This window comes from Sorex araneus, chromosome 7 (assembly GCF_027595985.1).
Source record: "Sorex araneus isolate mSorAra2 chromosome 7, mSorAra2.pri, whole genome shotgun sequence".
In the NCBI taxonomy this organism is placed as follows: domain Eukaryota; kingdom Metazoa; phylum Chordata; class Mammalia; order Eulipotyphla; family Soricidae; genus Sorex; species Sorex araneus.
Genome location: NC_073308.1, coordinates 44872007 through 44892878, shown reverse-complemented (window position 1 = coordinate 44892878; position 20872 = coordinate 44872007). Strand labels below are relative to the sequence as shown.

At 35.9% G+C, this 20872-nt stretch overlaps 1 protein-coding gene across 1 annotated transcript in view; it reads right to left on the bottom strand.

Annotated features, from left to right (window-relative positions):
• Positions 1–20872, bottom strand: part of ADAM28 (ADAM metallopeptidase domain 28) — a 67464-nt gene that overhangs the window by 32553 nt on the left and 14039 nt on the right. Inside the window, exons 3-9 of the mRNA XM_004619161.2 lie at positions 18539–18615; positions 17003–17081; positions 15193–15269; positions 10053–10242; positions 6294–6365; positions 4988–5059; positions 435–604 (exon numbers count right to left, since the gene is read on the bottom strand). Coding sequence (XP_004619218.2) covers positions 435–604; positions 4988–5059; positions 6294–6365; positions 10053–10242; positions 15193–15269; positions 17003–17081; positions 18539–18615 — 737 coding nt within the window. The remainder of the gene's footprint in view (positions 1–434; positions 605–4987; positions 5060–6293; positions 6366–10052; positions 10243–15192; positions 15270–17002; positions 17082–18538; positions 18616–20872) is intronic.

Here is a 20872-nt window from a genome sequence, read left to right as displayed (position 1 = left end):
CCAGGAGTAATTGCTGGGTGCAGAGCCAATAGTGACTCCTGTGCATCGCTGGGTGTGACCCAAAAAGAAAACACAAATGTTTAACTTAAAAAGCATATTTAGAATAAGCCAAATAAGAACTTTAAAATATTTAATCCCTTGTGATCATCTGGAGGGCATGCTTTGTATGTTGGGAGGCTGGGTTTTTAGCCCTGGTACCACGCGGTCTGCTATTAACTGCCAGGACTAATCTTTTGAGTACAGAGCTGGGATTAACTGCTGAGCTCTGCCAAGTGTAGTCTTATCCTTCAAAAGGGGGGGGGCACACAAAAAATATAAATCCTTACAGAGGATTTCCTTACCTTATACACTTAAGTATCACTAGATCTGCTGAGAGTTTGAAAAGATTTTATGCAAAATCCCACATAGAGTTAAAAGATAAGATCAATACTTACGTGATTAACTGAGCGACATCATGGCGTTTTCTTCTTGGGAGAATACTCCCCCTCCATTTAGAAAAATTGTCCAAGGTAAAACTTGCATTGGGGCTTATTTTTATCTTATCCTTGTCATTCCAGATTTCCATTCCAACTAAAGCCACATGAGTATTTAGTTTTTTATAAAGCTGTCCAAAGACAATAAACAGCAAAGCAATGACTCACAATGTCACTGTGAACTTTTATTTTAAAATATTTTAGTAAAAATTTTATGTGTTTTTGTGTGTGTTTGTCAAAGAGTACAGCAGGACCTCTTAATTGCAAAATAAGCACTTTACCACTAAGTCACTAATCTATATTTCTGGTTGGATATTGTGTACCTTTTTATAGTAGCAATGTAATTTAAACCTCCAAATTTATTTATACAGCATTGAAAAATATTCCTTCAAACATAATTGTGAAATGGATTTTACCATTTCCTTCTGAAAGACAAGATTCCAATTCATAGGCAAAACATATCCCTAAGTATTTTAGGTCTGCAAACTATGGTCTTTTTTAAGTAAATATCCCATTGAAATCACTCTTTTTTAGCTTACTTGGAATATACTATAAATTTTTTCACTTATCAGTTCATTTTTATAATATCACTTTAAGTATGTTTATTCATGTGCTCTGCAATATTCTCATCGTGGATTTCAGAATTAGCAAGGCTAAATTTCTGCTGATTAGGAAATTAAAACACTCTCATCAGGGAGATGCAAATTGAAACAACAATGAGGAGTCCCTTTTATACCACAGAAACTGGCACACGTGAATAAAAACAAGAACAATCAGTGCTGGTGTGGATGTGGAGATAAAGGGACTCTCATATATTGTTGGTAAGAATGCCGACTGGTCCTGATTTTTGGAAAACAATATGGACATTCCTCAAAAAACTAAAAATTGAGATCCCATATGAACCAGCAATACCACCCCTGGGAATATATCCCAGAGATGCAGAAATAAAAAAACAAAAGAAAAACAGTAGAAATGACATCTGCACTTGTATATTTATTGCAGCACTATTAACAATAGCCAAAATCTGGGAAAAACCCGAGTGCCCAAGAACAGACAGCTGGTTAAAGAAACTTTGTTACATCTATACAATGGAATTCTATACAGCTTTTAGAAAAGATGAAATCATGATATTTGCATATAAGTGGATGGACATGGAGTGTATCGTGCTCAGTGAAATGAGTCAGAGAGAGAGGGACAGGCATAGAATGACTACACTCATTTGTGGAATATAAAGTAGCTTACTATGAGACTAACACCTAAAGACAGGAGAGATAAGGGCCAAGAGGATCACTCTATGGCTTGGGAGCCGCCCTCAGGTGCTGGAGGAAAAGGCAGTTGGAATAGAGAAGGGAGCACTAAGTAAATGATGGTTGGAGGAATTGCTCGGAATGGGAGATGTGTCCTGAAAGTAGACTAAGGACGAAACATGATGGCCTCTTAGTACCTGTATTGCAAATCATAAGGTCCAAAATTAGAGAGAAAGAAGGAATGTACTGGCCACAGAGGCAGGGAATGGGATGGGGTGGGGGTGGCAAGAGGGATAGTGTGAACAATGGTGGTGGAATATATGCACTGGTGTAGGGATGGATGCTTGATCACTGTATGACTGAAACGTAATCATGAAAATGTATAACTTTACCTCACGGTGATCCCATAAATAAATAAATAAAAATTAAAAAAAGAAAATTAAAACACTGAGCTGGAAAGATAGTATAGAGGGCAAGGCAAGCACTTTGCATGAAGCCAGTCTGGTTGGAGGCCTGGCACTACATCTTCCTGAGCCCCTCAAGGAATTAATCTTGTCCTATGTACAGCTCCAGGAGTAAGCCCTGAGCACAGCCAGATTTGCTCTTCTACCCCACACCCCAAGGAGGAAAATAACATACTACCTGAGAAAGGGAAAACGATTCTGTATCTGTGAGTCACTACACAGTAAGTATTCTCTAATTCTTAAGCCTGAACTGCATCAAATTATCTACAATGAATATAGAATAAACTTAGAAAATATAAATTATGCTAGATATTATAGGCATACTTTAAAAATAAGTGTTAATTGCTATTATAGTTCATTTAACTGCAGCGTGTTTATCAAAAAATACAAACTTCCACTTAAAAGAATAAAATAAAATTAGGACCAGAGCCCTAATACAGCAGGTAGAGCAATTGTCTTGCAAATGGCAGACTCTGGTTTATTCCTCAGCATCCCATATGGTTCCCCCAGCACCACCAGGAGTAATTCCTGGGTGCAGAGCCAAGAGAAACCCCTGTGCATCTCTAGTCATAACCCACAAACAAACAAATAAATAAAATAAGAATAATAAAATCATGAAATTTCCCATAACACAGATGGAACTTGAGGATAATATGCTGAGTGAAGTAAGTCAGGAAGAAAGGGATAGATACAACAGTGACCTCTCTCATGTGTGGAATTAATTTTTGCTATCTATATCTGATTCCATTTTTCGATTCTCTCTCCAGGCATGCATTTATTTTCATACTTCAGGTAATTTCACTCAGATACTTGATAACGCCCATCTTGTTAAATTCAACACTCAATAATCAATCCTCAGCAACATTTAACATTATTGACCGTTCCTCCTCTCAGTAGATTTCTATTTCAAGTATCTCCGACTCTCCAATATCTTTCTAACTGATGAGGAGTAACAAATGCTTACAATATACCCAGCAGAACTTTAGGTCCTCCACTTATCAAATACCATCTCCTCACCTACTTTTCCTGGTTTTCTCTTTTTCAGCCACAACATCCATTCTATTGTCCTCCAAACAAGACCATCTAGGTTTTATCATCAGCAGATTTTCTGCCTCTTTGCCCCTTTTCTTTAGTTCCCTGCTCAAATGTAATCCTATTAGCAAAGTTTTCTTTGCATAACATGGCATCCAAGATGAACCTCATTCTCTTTCTTATTTTTGCTCTGCCTGTGTTTCTCTATAGCACTCATTACCATTACGAATATGAGTCATTTTATTTATTTATGATTGTCTTCCTGAATTGAATGTCTACACTTTGAAGGAAAAGATCAGCATCAGTTTTATTTGCCCACTTTATATCTGTGATCTGGAAATATATGAAGCAAAATACAACTCAAAAATATAGCCATTCTGTGGGTTCATTAAGAACAATGAGTGTGATCTATATGTTGAGAAGATAAACTGTATAATTAATTATGAAATTTATTTGTTCATTTTGGGGCACAGTCAGTGATATTGGCTAATTGGATTTGTGCTCAGACATCAGTACTGGTGGTTCTCATGGAAATATATGGTAATCGGAATTGAACTAATATGGTAAGCTGAGTAGAAGGCAAGCGCCACGCCAACTATACTATCTTTCAGACCCAATAGAATTTACTATAATTATCTTTCTCTTCCTGGAGGATTCAACAAATATTGCAAAATAATTCACTTCTTTCAATAAAGTAGGCTGACCATATAGGTAACAAATCACTGTTTCACTGTCATCCCGTTGCTCATTGATTTGGTCTGGCGGACACCAATAATGTCTCCATTGTGAGACTTGTTACTGTTTTTGGCATATCAAATACGCCATGGGTGGCTTGCCGGACTCTGCCGTCGGAGTGAGATACTCTTGGTAGCTTGCTGGGCTCTCCGAGAGGGGCAAAGGAATAGAACCCGGGTCGGTTGCGTGCAAGGAGAACACCCTATCCTCTGCACTATTGCTCCAACCCAGGTAACAAACAAATTGCCAATTAAATCCAATTAGAAGGAATGAAGGAATGTAGGAATCATTTTTTAAAAATTTTGAAAATCATATGATACTCATGTAAAAGAATCAATTGCTATATAACTGGCCTTGAAATAAAACCGATTTAATTTTAAATCTTTCCTCTGCAATTTTCTACTTTTTGATATTAGTAGTTATTACTTGGTTCTTATTTTAGAAAAAGGTTTTTTTAGAAAATACTCAGCTTAGCAATATTAGAGTAATTCTGAATAATATTAAATAAGATAGTGAATATGAAAGATGTCAGAAGCATCTTATTGGTTTTTCTTTTCTATTTTATTTTTTTAATTGCTTTCAACTGGGACTTTTAAAAAATATTTTGTAATTGAGCTTTGGAAAAATAAGATCATTCACCTAAATTAACTGTGTGTGTGTGTGTGTGTGTGTGTGTGTGTGTGTGTGTGCTACACCTATGCTCAGGTTTACTCATGACTTTGTGCTCATGGGTCAGTCCTGGTGATTAGGGAACCAAATGCAGGCATGGGGAATCAAACATGCCTTATCACTCCATCCAAAATATTTGTTTTACCTTCATGGTCCAGTAATACAGCACAGACATGAGAAAAAAAATCCCTTATACAATATTGGCCAAAACTTTTAAATGATAAAAGTTTTGGTCACTCTCCAGGCATCTGTCTGAAGCATTAGTCCCAGTGTTCACTCGCTTTGCTGTTCGGAGATAATTTGTAGAAACATTCAATAACACTTTATTGAAGATTACTCAAGTTACATTTAATAAAATATATCTCACCATATTGACATAATTGGTCATCTCAAATACCCGTTTTCTTATTTCCTCTGGATCTTGATTATATTTTTTAAACTAGAAAACAAGAAGAAAAATGTGGGCACTGACATAAATGAATATAACTGAATGAAAGTTCACTAAAAAAGTCTGTTTATATTATGTAACAGTAATTAAAATAAAGACCCGTTATAAATATTAATACTCAAAAGTGAGAAGAAACTGCTTCATTTTATTTCTTTAGCTCAGTTAAAATACATTAGGGGCTTAGAAAATAACTCAAAGGTCTCGTGCTTATACTTTGCATGCAGAAGATTCAATCCATCACCACAGGGTTTCCTGGGCACTGCTGAGAGCAAGAAACCCCAAGCCAAGAGTAACTCCAAGCATAGCCAGGCACACACAAAACTAAAAGAAGAGCAAAAGTACTTTTATGGACTTTAAAAGTAGAGAGGAAGTACTAGTGTAGTACATAGATCTGAGGAATTATTCCAAATATAGTTCATTATATACCGTTATTTCCTATTCTGGGCAAAATAGAATTTATTCATAAAGCATTATAAAACACAAATACATTCAGTATAATAAAAGAGAACAAAGCTTTGTTGATTGAACAAATTAATTTTCTTTTTTTTTTGTTTTTTTTTATTTTTTTTGAACAAATTAATTTTCATTTTTTAAAAAATACTTTTGAGATAACACATGAGATCTCAGTTTTGAAAAAACCAATATGTGAAAATGAAATCTTTTTTTTTTCTGTTTTGCTTTGGGGCAATGTCCAGCTGTGCTCGTAGCTTATTTCTAGCTCTGCACTCAGGTTTCACTGCTGGCAGGACTCAGAGGACCATATGGTTTACAAGGCAAGTGCCATACCCAATGTGCTATTTCTCTGACTGATAAAGATTAATTCTTATGAAAGAAGATGACCAGTAAATGCTATTTTGAAATTATCATTGTCATATTTTATTCATTGACCTTTTAATAATTACCCCTTGCCGATAAGCATAAATTTACCAATGATTTTTCTATTTAACAGAGAGGCAAATGACAAAGAAACTTAAGTGAAAACTATTTGTAGCTCTTAAGATAAAAAAAGGAGCATTAGAGCACAAAAACTAATTTATGCAGATTATTAGTACATTCTTAAGGAGAAATCATATCAGTCTAATTACCTATAAATTTAATTCAGAACATTTTCTAAAATATAATAGCTCCTATTCATGATTTTTAAAATGGATCCCCATATTTAAAATCTCACATAATGAAAAGACTTATCTAGAACATTTTAGACACAATTATCTGATATAATTACCTCACCATTATCCAGTACCAAATAATATTCTACGTATTTCTTATTTTTCTGAGCTTTCCGATCATTCAATTTCTACAATAAATATAAAAAATAAAATTATTTGGCAGCACATTTTCTACAAAAGTTATTCTTTTATTCAAAACATAATTTTATTAACTCAGTGAATAGAGATAGAAAAGGCAATAATAATGAATAGAGATAGAAAAGACAATAATAAAGTTTTAACTTTAACACCAGAATTATCCATAGCCAAAGTTCAGAATGTTAAAACTGGAAAAGAGAAATGTAATTCTTTTGTCTGTTCCTTTAGGTTGCCAAAGTGTTTAATGACTGCACATCTAATCAACAGGAGTATGGAACTTAAACCAAAGTCCTTGGATTTTAGAACCCAAGACTGTCCCACCATCCTGCTGTGATATAGAAAAACATTGACTTCTGCATTCTCTTTCCTAATGTTTTTTTCAGAGTCGATCTTTATTTCTGTTCCTTTGAAAGGTCTTTCTTTACTAAGAGTAAGATGCATGGATCCTTCAGGCACCCAGCAAGTTATCTCTCCTCCCTCTCTCCCTCCCTCCCTCCCTCCCTCCTTCCCTCCCTCCCTTCCTTCCTTCCTTCCTCCCTCCCTTCCTTCCTTCCTTCCTTCCTTCCTTCCTTCCTTCCTTCCTTCCTTCCTTCCTTCCTTCCTTCCTTCCTTCCTCCCTCCCTCCCTTCCTTCCTCCCTCCCTCCCTTCCTCCCTCCCTCCCTCCCTCCCTTCCTCCCTCCCTCCCTTCCTTCCTTCCTCCCTTCCTTCCTTCCTTCCTTCCTTCCTTCCTTCCTTCCTTCCTTCCTTCCTTCCTTCCTTCCCTCCTTCCCTCCTTCCTTCCCTCCTTCCCTCCTTCCTTCCCTCCTTCCTTCCTTCCTTCCCTCCTTCCTTCCCTCCTTCCTTCCCTCCTTCCTTCCTTCCTTCCCTCCTTCCTTCCTTCCTTCCCTCCTTCCTTCCTTCCTTCCTTCCTTCCTTCCTTCCTTCCTTCCTTCCTTCCTTCCTTCCTTCCTTCCTTCCTTCCTTCCTTCCTTCCTTCCTTCTTTTCTTCCCTTTGGGCCACACCACACAGTGCTAAGGGGTTACTCCTGGCTCTGCACTCAGTAGTCACTCCTGATGGGCTCTAGGGACTGTATGGGATGCTGAGGATTGTACCCAAGTCAGCTGCATGCAAGGCAAGCGCCATACCTGCTGTACTATCTCTCCATCCCCACCCAGACATTTTTCTTCTCAGTAGAGGTGGGGTTCACTCTTATCTCCTGAGTGTCCCTCTTTTCTGTTCCTTTTCCTCAAAAGAAATTTCAAAACCAAAAGCTCCCACATTTTGTAGTGGTTCACCCCTTTGAAAAGTAGCAGATATATTTTCTCCCCAAATAATAAACCATCAAAACTCTTTCTGCTCCATTTCTGGAAAGGCATATCTTTTAGCCAGTGAATAGCTTGTACTCATCACTTCAGATGACTGAAGGGAGACATTTAGGTATTATCTAAGAAAAAAGTGATTACGCCCTACCCCACATAAGAGCTCCAAATCATGATGTATGCAGTAGGTTTATAGAAGTGAAATAATCATGGCACTTCTGCTTAAGGAATTGACTCAAAATAAGGAAGCAAATATAAATATGTCTAATCATAACTAGTGCTATAGTAAGGATTAAATGTAACTACGTGAAAATGAGAGACAGTAATAGTTACAGAATAGATGATTAGGGAAGGACTTTAAAGTCCACCCTGAAGCGGATCTGAATATTTATGAATACACATATTATTTATCTTCCCTTGTTTAGTTTATCAGTTTCATAAACATTTGTGCTTTAGGGTCAACTCTTTCCAGATTTTTCTAACCATCTATACTAAAGTAGCTAATTTGTTGTTTATTATTATATTATCCAATAAGAAAAGACAGGAATATGGGGCTCCAATAATATTGAGTTTTTTTCACACATAGCTTTCTAGATTTTATGCTAAATGCAATAAAAATATTAGAAATCTTTAAAATTAAGAGAAAATATAATGTATTCTACAGAAAAACAATTGCCGTTAATAGTGTCTGGAGAATAAATTCTACTCAGTCAAGCATGAAGGTGAGGAAATCAAGTAGAAGTTGCCACCATGGTTACAATGAGATGGATAATGTTATAAGGTAGTTTGGAAAAGGAAGCACAGAGAAATGGAGTAGGTGGCCGTGCTTTTGCATATACAGTTAAGGAAGGATGACGGAGAGAAAAACCAATGACAGTTTAATATTTGGCCACGAGCAAGTGATGAATAGACTGAGGTGGGAAATAATAAGGAAGAAGCAAATTTTGTTTGATGTTTGTAAACTGATCATTCTATTCAACCCCATTAAGTTTGTTACATATCAGATGTTCAAATGGACAGAGGAAGTGAGCAGTTAGTTGCAACAATTTGGATTTAGAGAAGCAGTCAAAGCTGGAGATTATCTAGCGAGAGTGATTAGGGAGAGTGTCTGTTTAAAGAAGGCTGTACTATACAGGAAAGATTTTGTAAATAAGGCAAATGATGGCACCCAGCGTTGAGCTTAGGAGAGCATAGAAAAGAGGTAGAAATTAGCGCAGAGAGAAGAGGTAATAGGTCCAACAGAAAAATTAACTAAGTGGTAGTGCTAGTAGATGATAGGAAGAAACACAAAACAAGAGGGCGCCATGAAAACAAGAGTACTGCGAATGATTATCAAGAATTGGGAACAGAGATGAAAGGGTTGTAACAACCTCACCCAGGAGATCCACATTAACAGGATCATAGGATCATCCCCAGAAGCAGTTCTTCTGGCTACTTGTATTTCTCCAGTAGGATTTATGCACTACATATTGAACTCAGCAGAATTTTTTTTAATTTACATGAATTCTTTCCAGTGCTTATGAATTCTGAGATATTTTAGAAGCAATTCTTCTATGAACAGGATTCTAAAGAAACTGAGGGTGCCAGAAAGACAGTACAGTATTAGGGCATTTCCCTTTCACATGCCATATAGGTTCGATCCCTGGCACCCCATATAGACTTTCAAGTCTGTCAAGAGTGATCCCTGAGCATAGAGCCAAGACTAACCCCTGAACACTGCTGGGTATGGCTAAAACAACAACAACAACAACAACAACAAAAATCAATGTTTTAAAAAAAATTGGTGCTGAATTCAAATCCATCGTCCTCACAGATGCAAGGGAACCACTGCACTGATTAGAAAATTATTTTAAAATATACTCTATAGTTCCAAACAAAATCAATATTCATTTTTTTCTTCTATTAATTAAAATAAAATTCCATATGTAAAGTTGTCTGGATTCCTATGGAAAGATAAAAGATATTGGTTTTATTTTTCTTGTTATATCCCCAGGACAGGACCTTTTAGAAAGATTCCTTATGTATCTTTCTAAAGATACATAAGGAATTCATAAGTAACAGGATACTTTACTCAAGGTCATACTAATATTTAATGCCTTAGTAATACATTGTAGAAATATTTTAATTGACTTCTTTTTATCAGTAACTATTATACCTAAAACTTCTTTTAATCCTTAAAATCATTAATAATAGCTTGTTTTATAATAAATACCTTAATAAATCATCAATGTTCAGCAATGGTTTAGTTTCTTTACAGTCTGCTAATAGAACAACAACTATAACGTGTCAGTTTACTGTCATTGTAAATATTAGAACCCAGGACTACCAGTATAGGATCCCCGAATATACAACAAAGGAAAAGTAAAGGTATACATACAATCAGACTGGAAGCAGGAGGAGCCACTGCCTGCCGAGATCCATGTGCCCACAAAATATCATCCATTCCACAAGAGCTATTTATCTTTTCATCTGGATCATGTTTGAAGAGCGCATGCTCCTGTTCATCCTGATTTGTGGGGCCCAAAGGCTCAATGAAGTAGCTTTGATCTCCCTGACTGAAGTAGCCTCTGAAAAACAAATTGTCTTATGCTTCTTGGTGCTATAGACACAATTCTCTGAAAAGATACAAATGTCCAAACATTCCAACTTTGTGGCAGTAAAAACATAAACTACAGCTGAAGATACCTTCTTTGATGATCTAAACTAATCTTCTCTTTGAGGATATGAATCTTGCTGGGGGTGAGACTTCTGCACTAGTGTATAGCTAACTTATCCCATAGTTAACAAAAGACTGGAAATTTCCTGATTTTCAAGAGAATGTTCTTCCAATGTCCAGACTCATCTTCTCTAAAGGTACAAAGTGACAAGGGAATGCAAAGTATCAAAGAGTGGACACATAGAATGCCCTGAACCCTAGATTACAAAAAAATGAGGACATGAATGAAAGAAATGAAAGGTGGTGGGGAGTAAGAAGATATATGTAAGTGTTAAAAATGTGGGCTTTTTTTAAAGAGGTGGGGGTAGGGAACCTGGGGACATTAGTAAAAAGAAATTTGCACTTGGGGTTGGATTGGTTATGGAAACTTGTATGCCGAAAACTCTACTATGAACAAGTTTAAAAACCACGGTGCTAAAATATTTTTTTTCTAAAGTTTGAAGTGGAAAATATTTTGTAACCTCTTTCAACATAGAAACCACAGATAATCACCCTTAGAGCTGGAGTGATAGCACAATAGGTGGTGCTTGCCTTGCACATGTCTGACCCAGGTTCTATCTTCAGCACTGCACATGGTTCCCCGAGTACAACCAAGAATAATCCCTGAATGCAGAGCCAGAAGTAAGCCCTGAGTGCTGCTGGGTGTGGCCCCTAAACAAACAAAAATTATTACCGTTATTTCTACAGAGATAAAAATAAGGATTCTGATTCTATAGCACTGTCATCCCGTTTTTCATCAGGATGAAATTCATCAATTTGCTCGAGCAGGCACTAGTAACGTGTCCATTGTGATACTTGTTACTGTTTTTGGCATATCGAATATGCCACGGGTAGCTTGCCAGGTTCTGCCATGTGAGTGGGATACTCTCAATAGCATGCCGGGCTCTTCTAGAGACACAAAGGAATCGAACCCGGCTCAGTCATGTGCAAGGCAAACGTTCTACCCGCTGTGCTATCGCTCCAATCTGACTCTGATCTATTACATATTATTTGTGATGGATGGAAACATTACTTAAACTTAAACACATAGCCTTGATTTCTCCATAGATGTAATGTACATAATAAAACCTAGGTAAGTTGGAAGGTTGTAACCAATGAAAGAAATAATATGTGAAGCTATATAGTGAAAAACTCATTGAAATTAATGCCTCACCAAGAATATCTTACCCAGCCAGACTCTCAGATTTGAAGAACAATGCACAACTTCACATATAAACAACTCAGGAAGTTCATAGACACAAAGCCATTGTTACAAGAAGAACTAAATGTGTTACTTTAAGAGAAGACAAACCTCACAAATACACAAAACTCCTACATAAAGATCCCCATCATAATAATCTACCTTAATGTCAATGGACTAAATGCACCAATCAAGAGGCACAGAGTGGCAGGATTAGAAAACTGAACCGAATACTCAGTTGCCTGATTATATGAACAATCAAAGCAAATACCGACAAAGTCAAAGGCTGGAAAACCATTCTCCAAGCAAGCAGCCACTCAAAATAAGCTGGGATGACCATTCTAGTATGAGACCACATAGGCTTCAAACTGAAGAAGTTTACGAGACAGTGAGGATCATTTCTTATGATCAAGAGATCTGTACATCAGGAAGAACTAACACTCCTAATATTTTTGTGCCTATTGAGGGTCCAGCAAATTATTTAAAACAAGTAAACTTAAAGAAAGATTAAGATAGCAACACAATAATAGTTGGAGATTTTAACACAATTTTGTCCCCTCTCAATAGATCAACTAGTCCAAAGTTCAGCAAAAAATGCACATTGTTCTCCAGTGCACATGGAATATTCTCCAAAATAAACCACATACTGGGCCACATAAACTACCTCCAAAAACTTTAGAAGATAGGAATGATATCAAATACTATTTCAGACCATGATGCACTGAAAACAGAAGTGAATCACACACAGAAATGAAGAATAAAACCAAACACCTGGAAATTAAACAGCTCGCTAGTGATCAATCAATGAGTTAAAAAAATCAAAGAGGAAATCAAAAGATTCCTGAAAACAAATGAGAATGAGAACACAAGTTACCAGAACATGTGAGACCCAGAAAAAGTAGTGTTAAAAGCAGTTGATGGCTCTGCAAGCATTCATCAGGAAAGGGCTCATGTCAATAACTTAACCTCACAGCTTAAGATTTTGGAAAATGACCAACAAAAGTAGCCCAAACCAGGACGAAGAAAGAAAATAATAAATCTTTTTTTTTTTTACATTTTTTGGTAAGTCTTTATTTGAACACTTCATTGTGAGTCTATAGTATAGAACAAACAAACATAATGTTCAGCAGTTCTTCATAACAGACAATGCAAAGTATATTTTTTCAGTTGTGTTTTGGGACAGAAATTTGAGCTTGGGATGGAAACATCCCAAATTTGGTAGTAGGAAGGTGTAATAGTGGTGGGATTGGTGTTTGAATATTAAATGTAATCAAATATTGTGAACTAACTTATATCACTGTAGCACTGTCATCCCATTGTTCGTTGATTTGCTTGAGCAGGCACCAGTAACGTCTCCATTGTGAGACTTGTTGTTACTATTTTTGGCATATCAAATACACCATGGGTAGCTTCCCAGGCTCTGCTGTGTGGGAGGGATATTCTCGGTAGTTTCCCAGGGTCTCCAAGACAGATGAAGGAAAACTAACTTATAAAATAAAAAAAAATTTAAAAAAAAGCGGAGTTGGGGAAGAAAACACATCTCAGTGCTCAGGGAACCCAGGTATCATCACTCCCAGTAATACTAAGCTGACAGGGCTCATGGGTGTGGTTCAGTGCTAGAATCTGAGAATTTGGTGCTCTTAGGACCTTTGGTGTCAGGGACCACCAGGGCTGAACCTGGAGCTGCTTGAGTGGCCTTGTGGTGCCAGGGATTAAGGCTGGGTTGGACGTGTGCAGACCTGTGTCCTAACCTCTGTACCATCTTCCTGGCCCTAAAATTAGAAAATAATAAATCTTAAAGCAGTAATTAACGACCTGGAATTCCAAAAAGCAATCCAAAAAAATCAATGAAACCAAGAGCTGGTTCTTTGAGAAAATAAACAAAATGGATAAACCATTAGGAAGACTCACAAAGAAACAAAGAGATAGAACCCAAACAAACTGAATCAGAATACAGAGGGTGATATCACGACATAAACTGCAGAGAGAGAAGAGAAGTGCCTGCTGTAGAGGCAGGCTGCGGTGGGGGATGGCTTGAAGGGGTGGGAGGGAAACTGGGGACACTGGTACTAAAAACTTACACGGGTGAAGGGATGAATGTAGGAACATTGTATGACTGAAACACAATCATTGGCAATTTTGTAATTCTCTATGTCATGGTGATTCAATAAAAGATTTTAAAAATTAGATAAAATTTTAAAATAAATTTAAAAAAGAATTTCGTGCTGAAAACAGGTAAAAGAGCAAACATGATAACTTCTCAGTATCTGTATTACAAATCATAATGCTAAAAGGAGACAGAGAGAGAGAAAGAGAGAGAGAGAGAGAGAGAGAGAGAGAGAGAGAGAGAGAGAGAGAGAGAGAGAGAGAGAGAGAGGGAAAGTGCCTACCATAGAAACAGGCTGGGGGAAGTGTGGCAGGAGGGAAACTGGGAACACTGGGGACATTATGCACTGGTGGAGGGATGGGCATTGGAACACTGTATGACTGAAACCCGACCATGAACAACTTTGTAACTCTACTTCACAGTGATTCAGTTAAAAAATAAAGAACACTTCCCACCGTTAATAATCAATTACTCCCCAATGCCATAAGAATAAACTTGGAATAGATAAATAAAAGAATGGCTTTAAGAAAATATTTCTTTATGGGAGTTTTATATGTGACACTAGTTAAAGTTTAAAATGTGTCTAAACAACGCAGCCCGGACAATGCTCTGGACCCGAATTGGGGCCAGCAACACCGGGGGGCCGGAAGGAGGAGGTGCCGCCAGCACACCTTCTCCAGATGGAACCCTGGCGACACTGAGCAGCAACTAACACGGCTCCAGGATTCAGGACTGGGACACATCTGAGCCGCGCGGCCGCTAACGGGCTGCGCGACCTTTTCTAAAACCTGAAAACATACAATCTTTTAATGGAAAACTAATTATCAAATGCCTCCTTATTAGGGTTATCTTGTTTGGGGATATAACTCCCACAACAATAGTGAGTTTTGTGTTGAAATATGGAACATAATCAAGGTGAAGAGAAAATAAAGTGAAATTCATCAGTTATACAGTTGGGGTGGGGGGCGGGGGGTATACCGGGGATTTTGGTGGTGGAATATGGGCACTGGTGAAGGGATGGTGTTTGAATACGGTATAACTGAGACATAAACCTGAGAACTCTGTAACTTTCCACATGGTGATAAAATTTTTAAAAAATAAAAATTAAAAAAAAATGTGTCTAAAAAGAAAAAGAAAAGCCATTTCCTTCCTCCCTCCCTCCCTCCCTTCCTTCCTTCTTTCCTTCCTTCCTTCCTTCCTTCCTTCCTTCCTTCCTTCCTTCCTTCCTTCCTTCCTTCCTTCCTTCCTTCCTTCCTTCCTTCCTCCCTTCTTCCCCTTCTTTTCTTCCTCTGTCCTTCCTTACTCCATTCTTCCTTTCTTTTTTCTTTCTTTCTCTATTTTCTTTCTCTTTCCTTCATTCCTTTTTCTTCTTTGAAATGGGTGCTCTTTAATATATAGAATAATCTATTGTATATAGTGTAATGAATTATGTAGCATATCATATATGACATTCATCATGTTTATTAAAGCACTCGTCTCATCATCACAGGTACAAACTATTCATGAACTCTTACCTTAGACCCCTACATGTACTGATGCTAGCATCAGAAACCTTTTCATTTATAAGGTGTCCTTGGTAATAGCAGTCATCCTAATGAAAAGAGAAAAGGAATTTTGTGAAGGAATCCATGTGTATTTTATAGATCCACTTGTAAATTAAATTTGAAATCTTAAAGAGGCTTTAATATCTACATGTGCAATATATATTTTATATAGGAGATGATATATAATGTATATTACAAAACAAGATCATATATGATACTTTTAACACATTTTTATGAAACACAGTCAGCTTAGAGATATGAAAACAGTTCTTAACATACACTAGTGGAGGGATGGGTGTTCGATCATTTTATGACTGAAACTCAATCATGAAAATTTGTAACTGTATCTCATGGTAATTCAATAAAAACTTCTTATTTTATTATCTTTTTATTGCAGTTGAGATAATACTGTTATAATATTGTTAACATTTATCCTTTTAGTGTACAAATTTATTGCACCTCCACCACCACTAAAGTTTCGAAGATCTCTACCACTGTCCACAATCATTTCAGGTCATTTCTTCATCCCCCGATCTTCAATGGCCCTGCCTATGCTGCTCAGGGATCTCAATTATATAGTAAAAGTCAGTATTGATAAATACTGATATAGTATTTATCAGTAAATACTGTCCACTTCTCTGCGTTGTTTCTTTATATACCACATTTTTAAAAATGTGAAAAAAATGTTTTTGTGGATGGAAGCTCTAGTATTAAGCTAATTATCACCAAAGTAGAAAATGTGAAATAAAATTTAATGCCTATTTCAGCATTGCTAAAATTAAGAGGTATTAAGAGGTGAGTGGAGTTTGCAGAAAGCCAATAAACATCTGTAAGTGTAAAACCGGAGTTCCAAAGACATCAGCACTAAGTTGTTACTTTGCTCATTACTTTTTCTAACATCTTAAAATTTTTTCCAGTGTTACATTCTTTTCTCTTGACTTATCATATCTCCAAAGATTCTGCCATATTAACTAGTTTATTAAACCATAACCTGCTTCTATTTGGAGTAAAATCTTTTCTTAATTCTTTCCTTTGTCTTTCTATTTTAAAACAAATGAGTTCCATCTCATGCAAACTTCTGTAGCATGGTTAGGAAAGAAGACGATGTTTGACTTCTAATAGAAAACGTAGCTCTGAGAAAAGGGCTACTAGAAAATATATAACTTTCCATTTCACACTATGACTGCTCTGAACCAGTAAGCAGAGGCAATATTGAAGAGAGAAAAATAGAATTTGGCAAACTAGGCCACTGAAGTAATAATCTTGAATTTGACAGACCATCTTTTAGACAGGTGATGGGTATGAACAATACACGATATGTAATTCTTCACTCTTCTAATAAAAATAGCAAGATCCCTTTCTCCAATCATTCATAGGAAGCTTGTAAAGTCTAGAAATGGTTACCAGGGGTTTTGAGATGTGCATTTGTTCTTTTCAAAATGTAAAAATGTTGAACTTTTTAAAAACTTTTGAGTTCTAAACATTTTATTTCTACCAAATAAATTACCAATTCCCTAACTGCAATCATGCTGCCTCTGGTGTGGCCTAGTGCCTAAGTGTGCAGTAACTTTGTACATCAATACTATAAACTTCAACACTATTGCAATTATAGTGCCTAAACCATAATAAAATGCCTTAAAGAAATAAATTAAATAAATAAAATTAAGTAAATAAAATTAAATAAAAATAAATAAAGTAAATAAAATGCTAAGAAAAAAATATAAAAATACAAAAAAATCTTTAAAAAAGAGAGAACAACAAATCTATAAATCTGTTTTACCATGATCTGTGGACTTGTGATAATCTCTTTTCCAGTGGGATTATAGTGTGTTTCTGTATAGCCCGGTGCAAGAAGATCCCTGCAGAAATTTTTTAAAAAATTAAAAAATTGCCCACAGCATTCGAAAAGTTCAATAATCATAGTGAGATCTATCACTGGGTACACTAAAAAAAAAAAAAGACATTTTAACTACTGAACTAATCTCCTAATCCTTCAAACCCTTCAAGACAAAGTCCAAGCATGAAAGAGGTGCTTAAAATGGAAAGGCTGAGAATAACCGGGATATCCCTGAGTGGTCTGTAAACAAATACCTGCTCTCTCACCAGAATTTGCAACGTGACTGACAAAAGATTTGAGGAAAAATGAAACTAAGAAGGGCAATGTTGGTTACAAAATGACTGAGACCACTGTTCCTTCACAGTTAGGGATAGGTTGAAAGATTGACCACTTCCAGTCAACTCTTTTCAGATGCCAATAACCGCAACTGTGGCAGAGAAGGATTCATTCAGAATTGAGTTGGAAAGTCTTAGTAAGAGTCCCTGCAGCATTTTCAATGATTTGCTTAATTTTATTTTCCAATAGACAATCAGAGAATAAAGTCTGAATATGTTTTTAAAAAGAAAAGGAAATATATATATCAGATATCATCTGCACATTAGTCACTGGGTGAAAAATGTACACTTAATCCTTTCAACAACCCTTCAAGATAAATATTATTCTTGTTTTTCATATGAGATTAAATAGTTCAAGTGGCAAAGAATCATACCTAGGTCTGCATGAATAAAAAACTTGTTTAATTCCCATTAAACCACAGTTTATAAACGATAGTAGTTTTAGTTTTGAGTGTTTCAAAAGATGATAACTTAATTGCATTAAAATTTTGCTGTTTTATTTACATTAAGAAATGTCTGTTATATATTAGAAAAAAATCTTTTTGTCACTTTATATGACAAAATTTTTTTGACATGATCATCAAACTTAGGCAAGATCTGAGGAATTGAAATTTGGAAAGAAATGTTAAATTCAGATAAACTAGATGAAAATAAATATGGTAGGAAAGGACCACAGTGCTTGAGAAAGTGGAAAACTGGGTAGAAGGAGCAATGAGAGAGAACGGGGACAATCAAATTCTTGGTTTACATTGACTTGATTCTGGGCTTTAATATAATTCACGACTAAATTTAAAGAATATAGCAAAACATACAGCGTTTTTTTTCTGATATTTCATAAAATTTGACAACAAATGTATCTACTTGTGCCTCATCCATTTTTTTATTAGTAGAAGCATCAAACCATTAGTTAACTGTGTTTTACCTACCTAACTTGTTTCTAACTTAACAAGTACCTAAAGTACTTGTCAAGTAGGAAAGTACTTGTTAAGTAGGAACAAGTACTTGCTGAATACCCTGAGACTATAGAGAGCAAAAGATTATTAGTCAAGTTTTGTGAGAGCCATCCAGATGAACACATTTAATGAGCATGGCTTTCACAGACTGAATTCCTGATAGTGAGAATATCAAAAGCAAAGAAACTTACTTGCTTTTTTTCAAATAAAGGACTACCATTTTTCCATTAACTGTCATTTGGTACTTCAATTCAGTTTCAAATTTCTCCTGCAAAAATGGACAACATTTACTAGTAATTTAAAATACACATACAAATATTCTTTTGGTAGACAACTCTGTTTAATCATTATCAAGCAACTCATGTTTTTATTTAAGAATAGCTGATATCATACTAAAATTACTTCTGCACATGTTACTAAATTAAGCATCTCAGCTGGCTGAATAGGAAAATTATCTAAGCCCTTTATATCCACTTACCTACTATGCATGCTTGCCTACATACACACCACAATCCAAGCACTCTACAAATATTGTCTGAGTGCTAGTAATATGCAAAAAGACTCCTCAGTTCTGGAAATTCAACAACTCTGCGCAAAAGAATCTGCTGCTTAGGCCAGTAAACTTAAATCTTGTAGAAGACTATAAAAATAAATTGTATTATATACTCAGAGAGTAACAACCTCAGGGCAGAAAAACATTTTTGAGACGTAACATTTTTTTTTGTGCTTTTTGGGTCACACCTGGAAATGCACAGGGGTTACTCCTGATTCATGCACTCAGGAATTACTCCTGGCGGTGCTCAGGGGACCACATGGGATGCTGGGAGTTGAACTCGAGTAGGCCCCATGCAAGGCAAACGCTCTCCCCACTGTGCTATCACTACAGCCCCGAGGAAGTAACATTTAAACTGCTATATAGAGGACTGGGTTGTATAGTTCAGTGGTAAAGGACATCCTGCATATGTCTGAGACTCTAGGTTCAACACTCCAGAACAAACAAACACAACTGATAGATTGTGTTTATCAGTTTAACAACGAAGTGTGAGGAAGTTACTTGAGAAGGAAAGGCTGACAGACCCCCCAAAAAATCCATTGTGAGCAAATGACAAATTTCATGACCTCAGTTTTCCTAACAGCTGTATAGTATTTCATTGTGTAGATATACCAGGTTTTTTTAATCCAAATCATGAGTATCTTTGTAATGCTCTATCTCATGGTGATTCAATAAAATAAAAAATTAAGAAAAAATTTACTCAATAAATTATTTTTAAAAAGACATGAGCGAATGACAGGAATATGTACCCCAATGTAAAAAGAAATGACCAAATGATTTGTCTTAACTGTTTTAAAAAGAAAGTCTTACCACAAGTAAGCAATGGGCAGAAGGAAAGTGTATTTTAAGTTAAGTGGTTTTTAAGTTGAGGTAGATACATTTGGAAAGATATATAAAGGACTCAACCAAAGAATTTTAAATAAGGTGATATTAGATATTGGATTTTGACTCTTTTATAAAGCACAATCATTATCATGACTATACTCAATTCTCTGAGAATTGTCAGGACACTTTTATTAAAGATGATTGAATGGAATAAGAGGAATTACATATTCACCATGAAATATTACTGAACTACAATTTAAAAAAATTATTTTTGTGACATGGATTAACCTTGAGGGAATTATGCCAATTGAAATTAGTCCATAGAGGAAGATAAAGATTATGCGATTTTATTCATACGTGGAATAAACAAAACAAAACAAAAATAATCCTTAGATTCTGACAATAGAGTTGTGGTTACAGGATAAGAGAAACCGAGAGGCTGGAGGTGGGTAGGAAAGATAAAGGGGGCAATATTATTGTTGTGGATGGAGACTAGACTTGCGGTGGTGATCATAAAGTAATTATTATACTACATCATGCTAAAGCACATGTATGGTAAGGCACAAAACTGTACACCTGCAACATGCATTGTTATAAGTTGATGTTCCTTTAATAAATGAGTACAGATAGAGAGACTGAATAAAGGTAGAGTAGACATGATTGAGAACTACACATTATGGGCTGAAGACTATTTCCTCTGAGGTGCTGGAAAGACATCAGCTTTTCTACTCCTTTCCCTAGAACTAAGTCCTGAGTTTATGGTGCAAAAACAGTGAATGAGAACTCATAAATAAGAGAAATTTTGCAAGATTTTCTTCTCCAAAGAGTTCAATTGACCTGAGTTTTTAAAAATTAAAACTTTCAGTTATTGGTGTCTTATCTGACATAAAAAATTCCAGATTACAAATACCCTATACTATGAGTCTAAATCAGGAAAAAAATAATGTGATCTTGGTCATTTTGGTGAAAAAACAGAAGGTGAAGAAAAGTCAGAAAACTTGAAAATTCATTAGAGACGATTCCTATAATCACTCTTTGTTTCAGATTAATAAAGGCCAAAAAGCAATAAAATAATAGGAGAATACTAGATAGAAACTTCTCCTAAAGGAACTTTAACTTTTTTTCTCTAAGCAATGATTTGTTAGTG